Source organism: Caretta caretta, chromosome 2 (assembly GCF_965140235.1).
Source record: "Caretta caretta isolate rCarCar2 chromosome 2, rCarCar1.hap1, whole genome shotgun sequence".
Taxonomy (NCBI): Eukaryota; Metazoa; Chordata; order Testudines; family Cheloniidae; genus Caretta; species Caretta caretta.
The window spans coordinates 83,545,688-83,565,103 of NC_134207.1; the positions used below are offsets into that span (position 1 = coordinate 83,545,688).

The window sequence follows — 19,416 nt, forward strand, 5'->3', positions numbered from 1 at the left end:
GTGGGTTTGAATACATGTACTCACATTTCCTCCCTCCCCCTGGTGGTGTCAGTCTCAAATGAGTGGGACCCCAAAGAGCCCCACCCCAAAGAATAAAGAAGCTAAGAGGCTGGATCTGTTCAGTGAAAGGTTTCTCTGGAGGAGTCTCTGCACCTTGAAGTCTTTAAACCATGATTTGAGGACTTCAATAGCTCAGACATAAGTTAGGGGTTTTTTTACAGGAGTTGGTGGGTGAGTTTCCGTGGCCTGCGTTGTGCAGGAGGTCAGACTAGATGAGCATAATGGTCCCTTCTGACCTTAAAGTCTGTGATTCCGTGGGCAACCTTTAGTTTTGTATCTCTAACTAGCAGGCGCTGCTGGGGAGGTATGATTTTAACTTGTGGGACTCAGTGCTCAAGTTTAGGGACTCTGTGCTGCTGGAGTCAAGGCAGGAGTTCATGGCCATCCTGGAGGAAGACAAGATGGAGGCTAGAGCCTTCCGCTAGGTAGTTCTGGATGCTGCTGACTCAGCGGCCAGAACTATGGAATCAGTGATCACCATGAGGCGCTGTTCATGGCTCCTGTCATCTGGCCTCTCGCATGAGGTGCAGCAGTCTGCTTAGGGTACCTCCCTCTTTGAGGGTACCTCTCTGTTCTCCGAACAGATGGACTCCAAGCTTCATGACCTCACAGACTCAAGGGCCATGCTTTGCTCCTGAGGCCTCCAGGAAGCATTTCAGGCCTCAACAGCCTCAACGGGTTTTCGGGGCACACAGACGGGAACCCTAGAAAAGGAAAGGGAAGGGTTAAAAGCATAGTCAGTCCCTGCCTTCTGCCTCAGCTTCCCAGTCAGGCTCAAGTAGGTACCCGGTGGGACCAGGCAGGCCTTTTGAAGGCACGCCTGAGGATGACATACCAGACTCGATTCAGGATCCATCCCCCATTTTGTTTTTGGACTGCCTATCGCGCTTTCGCCCTGTGTGGTCCTATGTAACATTGGACTGTTGGGTGCCCAGTACTGCAACAGTTTGTTACATCCTGCAGTTTTCATCCACCCCTCCATCCTACTCCTCCAATCCTGTCCCTCTTCAGGGACCCTTCTCACAAGCAGCATCTCATCCAGGAGATACAAGCTCTCTTATGTCTAGGGACTGTATAGGAAGTTCCTTGAGGCTTGAGCAGGAAGGGGTTTTACTCCTGATTTTTCCTAATCCCGAAGGCCAAAGGGGGCCTACTGCCCATCCTGGACCTGTATTGTCTCAACAAATATCTCAAGAAATTGAAGTTTGGCATGGTCTCCCTGGCCTCCGTCATTCCCTCCTTGAATCCAGGAGCTGGTACGTCACCCTCAATTTAAAGGACACTTATTTCCACATCTCCATGTTCCATGGACAGAAGATTCTTTAGGTTTATGCTGGGCCAATGCCACTACCAATTCAATGTTCTTCCATTCAGTCTGTCAGCTGGCCCACGGGTTTTTGCGAAATGTATGGCGGTGGTTGCAGCCTATCTCAGATGTTGAAGTGTACAAGTCTACTCGTTCCTCGATGATTGGCTGATCAAAGGCCGCTTGTGGGTTCTGGTTCAGCACAGCATTGGCATAGTACGGGCCACCGTTTGAGCACTGGGTCTGTTAATAAACACGCACAAATCAACATTGGTCTTGGTGTTGAGAATAGAGAGTATTGGGGCAGTGCTCAACTCCACCCAGGCCAAGGCCTACCTATTGAAGGCCAAGTTCCGAACTATGTCGGATCTAATCGCCTGGGTTACAGTTCACCCACTTACAACCACTCTGGTTGCCTCAAGCTATTAGGTCATATGGCAGCGTGTACCTAAGTGGTGCAGTATTTGCGGCTATGTCTCAGACCCCTATAGACGTGGCTCATGTCAGTCTACTCAATGGACAGATACTGCTTGGACTTGGTTTTCAGAATTCCAACGCCTATCTTCGCTTCTCTGACTTGGTGGAGAGAACCATGTTCTCTGATGAAGAGGTGCCTCTTGGTGCCCTGTATCTGACAGTAACCTTGGTTTCAGATGTGTCAGACCTGGGGTGGGGAACCCACATTGGCAGACTCAGGACCCAGGGTCTTAGGACCCAGGATGAACTCTCCCTGCATGTAAAAGTTGGGGAAGTCAGAGCGATACGCTTGGCCTGCCAGGTGTCGTTCCCCCCCCCCCCCACCCCCAAGCTCTCAGGCATGGTCGTGAAGGTCTTGACAGACAACATGGCCTTGATGTTTTACATCAACAAGCAAGGGGGATCTTGATCCTCAGCTCTGAGTCAAGAGGCCTTCCGATTGTGGGACTTCTGCATGAAGCACGCTATTCGTCTTGAGGCCTCGCACCTCCAGGGAGACTGGAATGCATTGGTAGATCATCTCAGCAGGTCCTTTTCCTCTCGCCACAAGTGGTCTCTTCACTCAGAGGTCACCAGTGTTATCTTCCAGAAGTGGGGAACTCCCCTGGTGGACCTGTTAGTCACCAGACAGAACAGGAAATTCCACTGGTTCTGTTCTGTGCACAGGCTCAGTAAGGGCTCCCTTTCCGATGCCTTCCTGCTCTCATGGGCAGATGGCCTGCTGTACGCCTTCCTCCTGATCCCCTGGGTTCACAAGGTTCTCCTAAAGATCAAGAGGGACAAGGCAAAGGTTATCATGATAACTCTCTTATCTCATGATATCATGATCTATCCAGCAGTGATTCAGCATCTTTCTGGACCTCTCAGTGGCAGGTCCACTAGCGCTGCCACCCCATCTGGACTTGATTTTGGAAGACCACAGCTGGTTGCTTCACCCAGACTTTACCTCCCTATACCGGATGGCTTGGCTGGTGCGTCACTGAACCCTGAGGAGCAAGACTGCTCGAATCAGGTTCAGCAAGTCTTGCTAGGTAGGAGAAAGCCAAGTAGATAGTCCTGGTGGATGGTTAGGTAGAAGCATTTCACTTTTTGGACCTCCACATGGAATCTTTCTCCATCTTGGTCTTCCCTGCAGTCCATCTTGAAGTATCTGCTCTACCTGAAACATCGAGGTCTGGCTCTATCATCTGTTAATGTTCACTTGGCAGCCATCTCCACCTTCCTACCTTCAATACAGGGCAGATCAGTCTTCTCACACAAGATGATGATCAGGTTCCTCAAGGACTTGGAAGACGCTGCATACAGTTTGTGACCTGATTTTCCGATGGGACTTAAACCTGGTCCTATCAAAGCTCTTGGGGCTCCCGCTTCCAACTGTTGGCATCTTGTTCCTTACTGCTCCTCTCTTGGAAGGTTGCCTTCCTAGTATTGATCACTTTGGCCAGAAGGTTTCCGAGATCAAAGCCCTGACTCAGAATCCCCTTATATGATGTTCTTCAAGGACAAGGTTCAGGTGCAGGCCCACCCGGCTTTCCTCCCGAAGGTGATGTCGCAATTCCATAACAACCAGGACATTTTTCTGCAAGTCTTCTTTCCAAAGCCCCACAGCACTGATGAGGAACATCTGCTTCATATGTTAGATGTTAGGCTGGCCCTGGTCTTCTATATTGAGAGGACTAAGCCCTTTTGTAAGTCTACACTACTTTTTGTAGCAGTAGTGAAAAGGATGAAAGGACTACCGGTGTCATCCCAAAGACTCTAATCCTGGATAACTGCCTGCATCTGAGCTTACTATGAGCAGGCAAAGGTTCCGCCTCTGGCCATCATGATCGCTCATTCCGTGAGAGCCCAGGCTTTGTCAGCAGTGTTCCTCACACAGATACCAATCCAGGACATCTGCAGAGCTGCAACATGGTAGTCTGTTCATACCTTCACATCCCACTATGCTTTCATGAAACAGGCCCATGACGATGCCAGTTTCAGGAAAGCAATGTTGCAATCAGCATGTCCATGAACTCTGAGCTCGGGGGTATTGCTTGTGAGTTATCTAGCATGGAATGGACATGAGCAAGCCCTCGAAGAAAAAATGGTTGTTAACCTTTTGTAACTGTTGTTCTCAGGATGTGTTTCTTGTGTCCATTCCATGACCTGCCCTCCTATTCCTCTATCGGAGTTACTGGCAAGAAGGAACTGAGAGATTACAGAGCCCCAGCATGTTTGCAGAGATTGCAGAGACCCTACGGCTGGTCCCACGGATACCAGTAAGGGAAAAAAATCTCCAGCAACTGTGCATGTGCGATGTAAACACCTAGCATAGAATGAACATGAGCAACACATCTCAAAGAACAACAGTTACAAAAAGTTAGTAACTGTTTTTTTCCAGCCAAGACTCCCCACACTTGTCTCCCTTTTTTAGGTCCCTCTCCCCACACTTTTACATACACTTCTCATTAATGGCATTTTTAAAATTTTCTCCAAGAGCTATTCAAAATGTTATGTTTTTCTTGATTTCCATTTTGTAAAAATGGAAGCAAGGCGAACTCTGGCTCGTGTTCAACAATAATCCAGATAACTGCAGGAATGTCAAAGTTGAATTAGAAAAATTAAAAATTCAAGCCATTCAATGAAGTTCAGCTGCATACCAGCATATATCAAGACATCTTGTGACAAATTTGTTTCTTGTAATTTGAGTAACATGAAAGACGGATAATAATGGGATCTTCATTGTGTTTCCTTTTGAGGCATTGTCTGAAAACCTTAGATGTTTTAAAAGGATGTTATAATCAAATGTTTAAGGTTCCTTAGGCATTTGTTTTACTATAGAGCCTGGAAATACTTATTTTATACCTATTAAGGTCTAAAATGAATGTGCACAAAAAGTAGAAACTTGCACATTGTATGTCAAACATCAAGTTTTTAAGTAAGTGGTGTGCTATAGAACTCAAATATGGGGACTATTAGTAGATATTTTTATTAAAGAAGAATGTATGCACTTCTAATTGTGTATGGGCACTGAGAGCCTTCAAAGGCACAGTGTATGATAAAGAAATAAAATGTTCTAAATTAAAACTTCCACTACTTTTGATATTTACATTATATTAAGATATTTAATTTTTGTACTGCTGTTTCTTCAGGTGATACACCTTTTTATGCGGATTCCTTGGTTGGAACATATAGTAAGATTATGAACCATAAGAACTCTCTTACTTTCCCTGATGATAATGATATCTCTAAAGATGCAAAAAACCTTATATGTGCCTTCTTAACTGACAGGTAAAATAGCTCAAAGTTTTATTCAGAATTTTAAATAAGTTTTTGTTAATAACATTTTCTCCTCTTGTGACCAAAACAAAAAAAGCATTTTGTGTATACATGATTTTCTAGTGGTATTCTAAACTGTTGAACAGTATCAGAAACATCCATTGTTCTGACCTTTTATGTAATATATTTCTTCTACCATATAGACACCCTCACAGATGTGAGGCCAGCTATACCTTCTATCCTTTTTCTTGTCTCTCTGAGTGCACCTCCATCAGGTTTACTTATTTTCATTTTTTTTTTTTCTTCTCCCCTTCTCCTGCCCTCCACGTCTCTTTACCTTTCTTGGGCTGGAATCTCACAATTTCTCCCCTTATTTGACTAGGATACCTGTACACTACTGTGTGTATTTCAGCTGCATATCACCCTATAGGCCTGACTAGGTTTCAGGCATCTGCATTTCCTCCGTTTGGGAACCTGTGAATAGTCATATTGACTAAATCCTTAAAAAAGACTATTTTTATTTACTAGTTGGAACAAAACATTACAGAAAAAAAAGATTTTAAAACAGACAGCCTGCATATTTAGTCTCATCTAATCTTATTCTTCACTATAAGCTTCGATAGGCTTTTCTTTTAAGTTACAAAAACCAACTCACATTCCCTTAAAAAGTAAAGACTGTGTGTGTGTGATATTCTGATTCCCCAGGTGATAAGGGCAATGGAACCAGAGAATTTTGTTGGTTCAGTTGCTAGCATCTCAAATGTTATTCCACTCTCATCAATAGGGCTTGCAAATAAAAATAGACTTGAAATGTCAATTTGGCATTCCTATCTTAAATTCGCATTTAATTCACAGTTTGTACACATGAGAAGTGTTTTTCATCATGGAAACTTTTAAATTGTTAATTTGACATAGCACTTGCTACATTGCTAAATGGAAGTTGCTTGATTTTAGAGTAAATTAATAACGCTTAAAAACAGAATTACATGCTTACCTGGGAACTAATTGAAAACATAGTTGGGAAATCAATCTTTTAAATTCCATAAAAAGACAATAGGAAAGTTAATTCTGGACATTTCAAATTCAGTGTGGGATTTTGAGAGCATGGGGTTAAATGTTATCCAGGCTCCAACAGTGTAAACAAATATCTAGGTGAGTATATGGCAAGAGAAGAGAGAATCTTAAGTTCTGAAGTAAGAAAAAATTGTATTTAAAAATTTTTAGATTATTATAAGGGTAACATTTTATTTTATGGTAGTCTGGTGGACTACAAAAAATCTAATTGTAATAATTTATTTCAATTTTAAAGTGAACATTGTATGTGGAGTACCAGTGTTAGTTTTTATCCTTGCCATTACCTCTGCCCTAATATTGTTGTCTGTTTCTCTTCCTCTCATTTCATCTTTCTCGGTCTGTCGTTTTTTTCCTTGTCTTGCCTTCTCAATCCTTTTCCCTCTCCCCTCTTTTTATTGTTTTCTTTTTTTACCTGTCTTTTTCATTTTCTTTTGCATTGTAGCCAAGTAGCAGTGGTCTGCACATGGAAATGCTGCATAGGAAAGTTGACTGAGTCATATGGAGCAGTGTTATTGATTGGTTGGTTCTGCTCTTTCTGAAAGTGTGTGAATGCTGTCAGTGAATACTGTTTATATCGTAAAGAACTTGGACAAGAGATAATGATCCTGATTTTCCTCTCACCTACAGCAAATGAAACTGACTTTTATGGAGTTACTGATTTACAACAATGGAAGTCACAAAAAGAAAAGGAGTACTTGTGGCACCTTAGAGACTAACCAATTTATTTGAGCATGAGCTTTCGTGAGCTACAGCTCACTTCATCGGATGCATACCGTGGAAACTGCAGCAGACTTTATATACACAGAGAGATCATAAAACAATACCTCCTCCCACCCCACTGTCCTGCTAGTAATAGCTTATCTAAAGTGATCATCAAGTTGGGCCATTTCCAGCACAAATCCAGGTTTTCTCACCCTCCACCCCCCCACACACAAACTCACTATCCTGCTGGTAATAGCTCATCCAAAGTGACCACTCTCTACACAATGTGCATGATAATCAAGGTGGGCCATTTCCAGCACAAATCCAGGTTTTCTCACCCTCCCACCCCCATACACACACAAACTCACTCTCCTGCTGGCAATAGCTCATCCAAACTGACCACTCTCCAAGTTTAACCAGAACGTCCTGGGGGTGGGGGGGGGTAGGAAAAAACAAGGGGAAATAGGCTACCTTGTATAATGACTTAGCCACTCTCAGTCTCTATTTAAGCCTAAATTAATAGTATCCAATTTGCAAATGAATTCCAATTCAGCAGTTTCTCGCTGGAGTCTGGATTTGAAGTTGAAGGTCGCTATCTTAAAACAAAAAAACTTCAAATCCAGACTCCAGCGAGAAACTGCTGAATTGGAATTCATTTGCAAATTGGATACTATTAATTTAGGCTTAAATAGAGACTGGGAGTGGCTAAGTCATTATGCAAGGTAGCCTATTTCCCCTTGTTTTTTCCTACCCCCCCATCCCCCGGACGTTCTGGTTAAACTTGGAGAGTGGTCAGTTTGGATGAGCTATTGCCAGCAGGAGAGTGAGTTTGTGTGTGTATGGGGGTGGGGGGGGGGTAAGAAAACCTGGATTTGTGCTGGAAATGGCCCACCTTGATTATTATGCACATTTGTAGGGAGAGTGGTCACTTTGGATGAGCTATTACCAGCAGGATAGTGAGTTTGTGTGTGTGTTTTCTGGAGGGGGGTGAGGGGGTGAGAGAACCTGGATTTGTGCAGGAAATGGCCCACCTTGATTATCATGCACATTGTGTAGAGAGTTGTCACTTTGGATGGGCTATTACCAGCAGGAGAGTGAGTTTGTGTGTGTGTGTGGGGGGTGGAGGGTGAGAAAACCTGGATTTGTGCTGGAAATGGCCCAACTTGATGATCACTTTAGATAAGCTATTACCAGCAGGACAGTGGGGTGGGAGGAGGTATTGTTTTATGATCTCTCTGTGTATATAAAGTCTGCTGCAGTTTCCACGGTATGCATCCGATGAAGTGAGCTGTAGCTCACGAAAGCTCATGCTCAAATAAATTGGTTAGTCTCTAAGGTGCCACAAGTACTCCTTTTCTTTTTGCGAATACAGACTAACACGGCTGTTACTCTGAAACAATGGAAGTGAGAGAATAATTGGGCCCAGTTCCTTAAATTAAAGGGACACTTCTTTAGCTGCAAATTTGATAGCATAAGGCCTTGTCTACATTTAAAAATTTATTTTGTATGCCCAAAGGTGTGAATTTAAATGAATATAATTGTATCAGTATAACATCTCCTTTTAGGTACTCTAATTGTAGAATAAGAGTGGAGTTCGTTGGTTAGTATGTTTAGCTTATGTCACTTATAACTCTGGCATATTTGGTTTAAGCTAAACCAAAAATGCGATAGCTATACCTGAATGAGAGTCCATATAGATGGGGGTGGGTGGGGAAAGGGAGCGATGTTCTACAGATACGACTATATCAGTATAACTAGTAAAACTTTCCTGTGGTAGACAAGACCTAAGACCAGATTGCATTATGGGATGAAGGGAAGAAACGCCATGAACCTACTTGTGCTGGTATAGGGCATTCTGTGTTACAAATTCAGAGAAACTAGAGCTTTTATACTGCCCTTAGTTGGCAGATGTAGACTCTCACCTCTAAACTCTAGGATATTTGAACTTGTTAAAGGAAAGGAAAAATCTTACATGGTGTTTTTTTGTTTTTGTTTGTTTTTAAACATTTGTTTATAGGGAAGTGAGGTTAGGACGAAATGGTGTAGAAGAAATCAAACGACACCTCTTCTTCAAAAATGATCAGTGGGCTTGGGAAACTCTTAGAGACAGTAAGTAGTTCTTTGTACTGAAGCAGTAATATTCTCTTATTTACATGGTGTATCAGCAAAAGGGCTGTCACCTGTCTGTTCTAATGGAAGGCTTTTTTCTCTTTAAATACTGAATTAATGTAATTAACATTTTGCTCAATACTTTGCTAAGAGGCAAGTCTGTTTAGATTTCCCACATAGTTCAAGATTTTCTTCAGTCTATTTTTTTTCTTTTAGCAAATGCTTAGACCAGATCAGTTTCTTAGCAATATTGTCTTCTGTATTTATTATTTCTTAATTCATAATGATATCATAAGCTTCTGGAAGGTAAGTGACAATAGAAAGTTTTTACATGGGATTAAAGTGTCTTAGAAGTTTGTGGTACAGAATGCATCTGTCTGCTTGCTTATTGGTTTGAGCCATAGAAAGCATATTATCACTGTGCTTCAGGAACTATATTTTTTTAAGCACAATGTTTGTCTGAGTTATCTGAATAATTCTCCTCTGGGTCATCACACAGTGGCGCTCAACTGGTAACTTCTTGCTAATCATGTCTCACTTTGAAAGCCTGGGAGCTGGAGGCAAAGTTTTCAGTATAGGGTCATTCAACTCTTGCATTCTTTCTCCCACGGGTCTGACAAAATCGCGTCAGTTTAACCTTTAGAACACAGTGTAAAGCCTGTTTGTTCAGGTTTATGCCTGGGAGGGTAGTGCTGTGGCTTATTTATTTTTATAGCTTGATTCAGGGTTGAATCTCTTCATCTTTATTTTTATAAAGATTATTTAAATTTTTTTCATAAACCGAACTCACAAGGATAAAACTTTTTGTATAAGGTAAGAACTGTGCAGTCACACTTTTTCAGAGTGGGTGGTATGAGGTCATGCTCATCAAGCCCAAGGAGGTAGATTTTTACGGGAGAGGGTAATGGCTGGTACTGATGTAGTTCAGTGTTCTTTGAGTATATGTCAGTGTGGATCCCATTGTAGGTGTGCATATACCTCATGTGCCCAAGATTGGATTCTTTTGAATAGCAATGTCCATTGGAACTGTGCATGCACCCTGAGCCTCTTCATGCTCTGGTGTGAGGGCATAAAGGGTGGAGCGGTTTTGAGCCTTACCATCTCTGGCTTGTATCTAAGCTACCATTATCTCTTAGTTCTGTGGTCAGTTCCTCTTTGTTAGAACAAGGTCTAACATAGTTTCCCCGTGTTGCGTGCAAAACTTTTTGAGTTAGGAAATTGTAATCTATAACATTTAGAAATTCCAAGAGTGTTTTAGTATTGGCACATGTCACTCAAATTGAAGGACCCACGTGATTGCGCAGGTTTTTTTCCCCCGTATAGACAGGTGCGCAAGGAAGTGGTCATATCCTGTTCCCTAGTGTGATTTGGTGGTCTGCAGCAGACACCAACTAATAGCTCATCTTACGCTTTATCTGTTAGGAAATTGATCCATAAGCATTCGAGATCATTTTCTTCCAAGTTTTTAGTGACTTGGAAACAAGTAATCCCATTTTTGATGTAGAGAGCCACTCCACACACCCCCTTTGCCCACTCTGTACTTCCTAAATAGATTATAACCGTTGATTTTAACATCCAATCGTGAATCGTCACACCAGATTTAAGTAATACCAACTAGATCAAATTTATGCTCATGAACAATTCCTCTTGTTTGCCACCCAGGCTCCCAGTGTTAGTGTGTAGGCAATTCAGGAATTTCTTCTCTTCATGTCCTTTGGGCTCTTGACTAAATTTGTTCTCAACATATTGATTTTGTGCTAACTGAGTGCTCGTATCTTCCCTCTTTTTACCCTCTTCTTTGCTATTCGTTTAACCCCCTGCAGACTACTCTAGCCAGCCTGTCCACAGGGAGATTGGTCCCTCTTTTACTGAAGTGGAGGCCATCCAGACAACAGTCCCCAAACTTTGGAGGGTTGCCTCCCCACCTCCCCCCCACACCTGCCTGCGGGAGCATTTCCAATGCATGCCTCCTATCCACCCTGTTTCCCTGTTCCTTTTCAGGGACTTCTTATCATGACAGCCTGTTTAAGTGTTGTGTGTAGGAGCTGTAGAAGACATAGTGCAAGAGTTCAGGGAAGAGACTTCTACTCCTGATATTTTCTTATCCTGAAGACAGGTTTTTTTTTGTTGTTTTGTTCTATCCTAGACCTGAGGAGACTGAACAAATACCTGCCTCAGAATCAGGATGGTAACACTTTCTAATTCCATCACGTCATGCTCAAGAATTGTGTGCAACTCTTGACTTGCAAGATGTATATTTCCATGTAGCCTCCATCTGGCCCAGTCATAACCAGCACAAGGTACTGCCATTTGGACTCTCCACAACTCTGAAAGTCTTCACAAAGTGCCTATCAGTAATAGTGACATGTCTCAGAAGAAGGGGCATTCACTGTTACCTTTACCTGGAGGATTGACTGATCAAGGGAAGATCCTAGCAGGAGATGGCGGCAAGCTTGGAATTATGCCATCTCCCTGTTATCTCAATTGAGCATTCTGGTGAACTACAAAAAATCATTTCTCTTGCCACTGTAGATGATAGAGTTCATAGGAGCCTTTGTTGACTCCAGGTCGATGAAGGCGTACCTTCCCGAAGATAGCCTACCTTCTGTCAGTGCAATCACTAGGGCTCAAGAAAGACTCAAACATGACCACATGTGTCTGGGACTGCTAGGCCATATGTTAGTGTGCACATATGTGATGCCACTTGCCAGATTTCATCTGTGACTGCTCCGACTTTGGCTCATATTGCTTGGTTTCCCTGCAGAACACCAAATGAGCAAGAAGGTTATGAGTCCACCTTACATTGTTGCTGAACTGGGATGGTGGAAGGAACCCACAAACATGTGGAAGGGTACTGCTCTTCTGCCACCTCTCTGACAAGGACTTTAATCATGGATGCCTCAGGGACAGGGTGGGGAGCCAACCTGGGTCACTTACAAATGCAAAGGACCTAGTCTCCAGAAAACAAGGAGCTCCACATCAATGTTCTGGAGCTCAGAGACATCAGGGTAGCATCCATGACAGTTTTATCTGTTTTTCAAAATTCCACAGTGCACGTCCTGGCAGATGACACCTCTGCCATGCTCTGGATAAACAAGCCAGGAGGCACAAGCCTCTCTCTCCTCTGTCTGGAAGATATGAAACCCAAGCCATGGTGCCACCTACAAAAGTTTACCCCCATGGCTTTTCACTTCCCAGGAGTTAACTTGGTAGACTTCCTGAGTAGACCATCTGTAATTTCTCTTGAGTGGTCACTGCAGATGTCCATCAGAGGTCTGATATTCTTTTGTTACAGTACCTATTTCCCACCAATGATTAGAACTATTCCAGACCATGCCTGAGTCTGGGCTTGATACTAGATGCCTCCTTCTTCAGTAGTCCCAAGGCCTCCTATATGCCTTTCCACTGATTTTTCTGATATTCAGGGTGAGTTCCAAAATCTGAGGAGAAAAAGCCACTAATGTTCTCCTAGATGGCCTGATGGGGTAGGAACGTGGATTCTGCTCCCAATGCTAGAGGCCTTGGGTTCAAATCCCCATCTGGCTGGCTGTGGTAGGGGAGTGACAATTTCTGTACCCAGAGTCTATTAATGTAAGCTCCATACTGGCAGAGGCAGTTTTGGATGACAGAACTGTTACAGATATACATTTAGTTTCTGGACTGCCTGCACCTGATCTTCCAACACTATTGACAGCTACTGTCATGACCCGCTGTCTCAAACTTGGGTCTGTTAATGGGAGTGGCCACGCTCCAAACCTCCACCTGATAGCCTACTGACAACTGCTTACCTAGGATCCATGAAACCCAGCCTCAGTTTGAGGCTCTGCCCCTGGGGTCCTATTGGCAGAGTCCCAGAGCTGTTGGCCGTACTTAAGCCAACAGCAGGACCAGGAAGCTGTTTCAACAACTGGGCTTCACCCTGTCCCAGACAGTGTGCCTTCTGCTTCTTGCTCCCCTGGCTTGATTTTTTTTTTTTCAGCATCCTGACCTGGCTTGACTCATGGCATCTGATTTGTGGTTCCTGATCTCCAGTTTTTTCTCCAGCCTCTAACCTCCTAGTATCCTGAGCCGGCCTGACTCTGGTTCCTGACTCATGGTTCTGATCTCAAGTTTGTCTCTTGCTTCTGATCCCTGTATCCTGACTTTTGACTCCTGTCTCATGACTATGGACTCTGGCTCTGACCATTAGGTCTGGCTGCGACAGCTACTCTATCCAGACCCAAAGTCACTGCGTCCAGAAAATCCTGATACAAAACAGGAAAATGTCAGCCAGAAAGACTTACTCTTCTAAATAGAAGACATTTTCAACGTGGGCACATCAACGTGGTCTGGATTCAGTTCAGGTCTTGATACTGGAGATCCTTGAGTATCTGTTGCTCTGGAAGAAGGCTGGTCTTTCATTCAGTTCTGTTAAGATCCACTTTGCAATAATTTTACTTTTTGTTCACTTACACAGTTCTCTCTTTTCTCATCTGACCGTATCAGAGTTCCTCCATGGGAATAAATACTTACCAACTGTGTGAAGAATTTATTCCTGCCTGGGAGCTCAACCAAATTTTCCCAAGCCTCATGGAACCTCTCAGAATGCTCCTGACATGCACTGAAGTTAATCTTCCTCATGGCTATTACTTTGGCCAGAAGAGTGTGAGAGCTTCTGGCACTTACGCTGAGCTCCCGTATACAACACCCCAGAGACAAGATGGTGCAAGACCTCATCTGAAATTCATTCCCAAGGTGGTCTCAGATTTTCATCTAAACCAGTTAATCAACCTACCTTTCTTCTTCCTGAAACCATACTAGGCACTGGGAGAAAAGAAATTGCCTATACAGTAGAACATCAGAGTTACAAACACTTTGGGAATGGAGGTTATTTGTAACTCTAAAATGTTCGTAACTTTGAACAAAACATTATGGTTGTTTTTTTCAAAAGTTTACAACTGAACGTTGATTTAATATAGCTTTGAAACTTTACTGTGCACAAGAAAAATGCTGCTTTTCTTTTTATTTTAGTAGTTTAGGTTTAACACAGTATTTGCTTTTTTCCTTCTCTGCTGCTGCCTGATTGTGTACTTCCAGTTCCAAATGAGGTGTATGGCTGACGTGTCAATTTGTAACTCTGGTGTTCATAACGCTGAGATTCTACTGTACTAGCTGTGTCCAGGACTTCGCTTTATTATGTTGAGAGGATCAAACTGTTCAGTCTGTGGCCCTGTCTATTTCTCATTATAGCTAGGCACTCTAAAAGTCAGGCCATCTCATCAAGATGACTTTCAAAATGGATACACAAAGAATCTCCTCATGTTACCAGTTGGCTGGTATACCTCTCCCATCATATATCAGACTCACTCCACCGAAGCTCAGGCGGCATCAGAAATGGACAAGTATCAGATATCTGCAAAGCAATGATGTAGAGTAACCCATGGACTTCTGTCAGACATCTTTTGCTTGGACTTAGCTGGTAGAGCAGTACTAAAATCATTATTCAAGTGATTTAGCTGGAACTCCTCATTACCACCTTCCTAGAGGGATACTGCTTGCCATTTGCTTACCTGGAATCCATACTGACACATACTCAAAAATAAAGGAAGGTTATTTACCCTACAGTAACTGTGGTTCTTTGAGATGTTTTTGGCAGTGTGGATCCAATGACCTGTGGGAGCTCCCCTCCCATTCCTGCTTTTTGAAGCCTTCAGTTATCACAGGGTTTGAGTTGAGGGAACTGTGGGAGAGTGGTGGCTGGCTCACTCTTTATGCCCTCATATGGGAGCATGAGGGGGTATATGTATAGGCTCCCCCTCCCCCAATGAACTTTGATATTCAGAAGAATCCGATTGCACACGTATGCGCACCAAAGGATAAGTAATCATTCTTTACTGCTGGTGCAAATGGTTGCCCACAAAGGGGCTTGTGGCAAGACCAAAGGATGCGTGATTATAAGGCATGAGAGTAACTGTATCTCCTTGTTATAGAAATAGTTTTAAAAACACTTTTAATTTTGATTTGAACCCAAAATAAACTTTTTTTCTTGAAAGAACGGGAACAGTGTAAGTGCATGTGATAAATGAATAGATTTGAATGCAAAAATTGCCTGCCGAAAGCCAGCCTTTGTAAAGCCAACACAGTTCTTCAGAGTTATTGAAAATATGGGGCTTTTCTTTGTACCTTAACCTCTTGGAGAATTGAGGGCCAGATTCTCTGCTGCCCAGAATTTTGATCCATTCAGTGGGGAATGCTCTGAACCAGGGGTCTCAAACTCAATTTGCCTTAGGGCCAGTGCCAGTCCTCAAATCCTCCCAGCAGGCCAATAATGTCACTAAAGATGATGTTCAAAAAAGAAAACATTTATATTGTATTTTTTATTTTGAATTTATTAGAAATAATAAAGCTGTTATACAACTTTATACAATGCTTTGCTTGCCAGAGAGTTTTAAGTGTTTGCCAGACACTGGGCAGCGCTTCAGTTCTGTCAGTTTGTTGATGTTTGGCCTCCTTGACTGAGCAGTTGAAACTTTCAGGATTGCAGCGAGGTGTGCCTCAGATAGTTGTGTTCGGTATTTTGACTTGTTTATATTCATTGTGGAAAAAAGTGATGCTGCCTCCATGGCTGACTCTGCCTGGCAACTAATGATGATATCTCTGTCCCTCTCCCAGCCAATGGGAGCTACGGAGGGGCGGCTCCTACAGCGAACATCGCGGGCAACTGCCTGCCTGTGTCTCTCCTCCACGGGCCACAGTGGGGAAGTTCTTGGGCCGCAGGTGGCCCGCGGGCCAGGAGTTTGAGACCTCTGCTCTAAACTTTCCTTGCTCGTAGTCTCCAAACAGACTTTGTCAGTTGGGGGTTGGGTAGGAGGTGCTCTGATCAAGCCCCCTTCTGTCTCTGTATGTCCCTGACATGCCCTCTGATCCATGGCTGAGTAGGGAAAGATGGGTAGTGCAGGAACCAAATATGCTTGCTCTCCTCCAACTGAGAACTCATCAACACCAACAAAATTCTCAGCTGGTCAAATCTGGCTTCTTTCTGCCTCTCTTTTACGGCCAGAGTGACACAAAGGAGCCAGAACACACGAGACTCTGGCACTAAAGAACTTACTGATTCTTCACTGGTCTTCACTTCAGTTTTTGTTTCTGAACTCCTCTATTGACTTTTCATGATGTGCATGGTTAATTTGACAGATCTAAGTTGAGGCCCTGATCCTATGTATTACATAGCACAAAAGTGAACTGCTGTACCCTACTGAATCTGCATTGCCCCATACACTATGGGATCAGGACCTAAATTTGTTCAGATGATTACTGTCGCATCCGTCCACCTACTGACATACACAGATCCCTAAATGTCAAGGCTGACTATTTAATGTTCTGGTTTAACTTGGATTTAAACTTGGAGAGTGGTCAGTTTAGATGAGCTATTACCAGCAGGAGAGTGAGTTTGTGTGTGTATGGGGGTGGGGGGGATGTGAGAAAACCTGGATTTGTGCAGGAAATAGCCCGACTTGATTATGTAAAGAGTTGTCACTTTGGATGGGCTAGCACCAGCAGGAGAGTGAATTTGTGTGGGGGGGTGGAGGGTGAGAAAACCTGGATTTGTGCTGGAAATGGCCCACCTGATGATCACTTTAGATAAGCTATTACCAGCAGGACAGTGGGGTGGGAGGAGGTATTGTTTCATATTCTCTGTGTATATATAAAGTCTGCTGCAGTTTCCACGGTATGCATCTGATGAAGTGAGCTGTAGCTCAGGAAAGCTCATGCTCAAATAAATTGGTTAGTCTCTAAGGTGCCACAAGTACTCCTTTTCTTTTTACAAAAATTATGGACTGTAAGACTGTAACAGAAGGGAAAATTCTAATATTGATAATAACATTTACATTTGTCATTCAGCTGGTTATCGTTTGAGTGGAATAATAATTTTATTTTATTGTAGCTGTAGCACCAGTTGTTCCTGATTTAAGTAGTGATATTGACACTAGTAACTTTGATGATTTGGAAGAAGACAAGGGAGAGGAAGAAACATTCCCTATACCAAAAGCATTTGTTGGCAACCAGCTGCCTTTTGTAGGATTTACATACTACAGCAACCATCAGTAAGTATGGAGGAAACAAACTAATGTTATGTACTATCATCAAGTTTTGTATTTTTGATTCTTATCTACATATTTTTGTGTGTACACACATGCAAGCGCATGCTTGCTCTCTCTCTCACTCACAATCTCTCTCTCTCTGTATATTTAGATAATAATAGACTGTTTAAAAGGGAAAAATTCTAGAGTATCATAATTTGTGGTATTTATATGAAAATGGTCCCACCGCTAGACGTTAGTGTTTTAAAATGTTACAGGAATTTTGTAATCTGGTCAGTGTTACTGATTCTGAATTAACCATACATATAAGCACCTTGTTATAAATATAAAGGGAAGGGTAACAACCTTTATGTATGTAGTAATATAACCCTCCCCCCCCCCTTTTTTTTTTTTGGCCAAAGGTACAGAATTACTTACCTGCAAGGGGTTAATTAGTTTAATTAACCTAGTTGGCACCTGACCAGAAGAACCAATGGGAAAGGAAGATGCTTTTAAATTTGGGGGGTGGGGATGGGGTTTGTTTGGGCTTTTTTGTATGTGTTTAAAAAGAAAAACCAAGTAGGTAATACAGCTTTTACTAAAATAATATATTTAAAATTACAAAAATTGTAAGTAATAGTAAAAAAATGCATTAAATTATTTGTTTTAGCTTGTAAATTTTTTTATGCCAAAAGAGAGGTTTATTTTTGTTTTGTAATTTTAAAACACACACAAAAAAATTTTGAGGCTTAATTTTAAACTTTATTACCCTGTAAAATTACCATTTATTTTAATTTTACAGAGGTGTGTTTTTACCTTTTTTTTAATAATAAAGTTTTTTTTTTTTTAATTTTAAAACCTAATTGGTTTTTAGTGTTCTAAAAACCCAAGGGTTTGGTTTGTGCTTACCTTGTTAACCTATTTGGTTGGTATAATATCTTTAAGCCTTCCCAAAAAAGGGGATAAAGGGCCTTGGGGGAATATTTTGGGGGGGATATGCCAAAAGAAAACTTTAAAGTTATAAAACAGGAATAAACCTTTCTTTTGGCATATCCCCCCCAAAATATTCCCCCAAGGCCCTTTATCCCCTTTTTTGGGAAGGCTTAAAGATATTATACCAACCAAATAGGTTAACAAGGTAAGCACAAACCAAACCCTTGGGTTTTTAGAACACTAAAAACCAATTAGGTTTTAAAATTAAAAAAAGAAAAAACTTTTTATAATAAAGAGGAAAAAAACACCTCTGTAAAATTAAAGTAAAATATAATTTTACAGGGTAATAAAAAGATTTAAAACACAGAGGGGTTCTTTTTAGGCTTAACTTTAAAGTTATAAAACAGGAATAAACCTAAGCCTAAAAAGAACCCCTCTGTGTTTTAAATCTTTTTATTACCCTGTAAAATTATATTTTATTTTAATTTTACAGAGGTGTTTTTTTTCCTCTTTATTATAAAAAGTTTTTTCTTTTTTTAATTTTAAAACCTAATTGGTTTTTAGTGTCCTAAAAACCCCACGCTATGATCTGTGCTCACCTTGTTAACCTATTTGGTTGGTATATTATTCTCAAGCCTCCCAAAAAAAGGGGGTAAAGGGGCTTGGAGGGATAGGGTTCCAAGTGGCCCCTACCTAAATGTTTGTTTAAATCACTTGGTGGTGGTGGCAATACCGTCCAAGGACAAAAAATTTGTGCCTTGGAAAAGTTTTTAACCTAAGCTGATAAAATATAAGGTTAGGGGGTCTTTCATGTGGGTCCCCACATCTGTACCCCAAAGTTCAAAGTAAAAAAACCCAAAACCCTGACACATCTACTAGACAGAATCACATACAAAAGGTTAAAGAGTAGTTCGTGAATGTGTCTGTGTGAGGCCAGAAGGATGAGCGCAAAACCAGTAATCCCAGGGCAATGAAAGCTCACTTTATCCCTAGGATGATGTTCCTTGACTTGGCTTGGGGACTTTCTTTTAGATCGGTTTCTAGCTAATAGATATCTGATAAACTTAAAGTCTCCTCATGGCTGCTAGAAAGGGTAAGGAAGTTTCTCGTTCTCACTTGGCTGTTGTGAAGATAGTGACTCCACTCTGCCTCTTAGTCTCCTTTTTTCTTTTAAAGTTCTCCCAAGCAGCAGCATGAAATTGATGTGATTTTTATAATTTGCACTACTGCCCATGAGGCTTTAAATAACATCAGTTCAAACTGCATGCATTGCTATTTATATGGTTATTACAAATAGGTTGTGTTGGTAGCAACAATGGTTAAAGGCTGCTCAAAGCCTTCCATTATAGGACCCTGTTTTCCGTTGCTTATAACAATGGCTTCATGTCTGTCACGGAGGTCATGGAAGTCATGGATTTTGTGAATTTCTGAGAT

The 19,416-nt window shown here is 42.0% G+C and overlaps 1 protein-coding gene across 2 annotated transcripts in view; it reads left to right on the forward strand.

The window, feature by feature from the left end:
• Nucleotides 1–19,416, forward strand: part of ROCK1 (Rho associated coiled-coil containing protein kinase 1) — a 172,642-nt gene that overhangs the window by 84,375 nt on the left and 68,851 nt on the right. For both annotated transcript variants that reach the window (XM_048840418.2, XM_048840419.2), the window contains exons 8-10: nt 4,978–5,116; nt 8,898–8,989; nt 16,914–17,073. In XM_048840418.2, the coding sequence (XP_048696375.1) occupies nt 4,978–5,116; nt 8,898–8,989; nt 16,914–17,073 (391 nt within the window). The remainder of the gene's footprint in view (nt 1–4,977; nt 5,117–8,897; nt 8,990–16,913; nt 17,074–19,416) is intronic.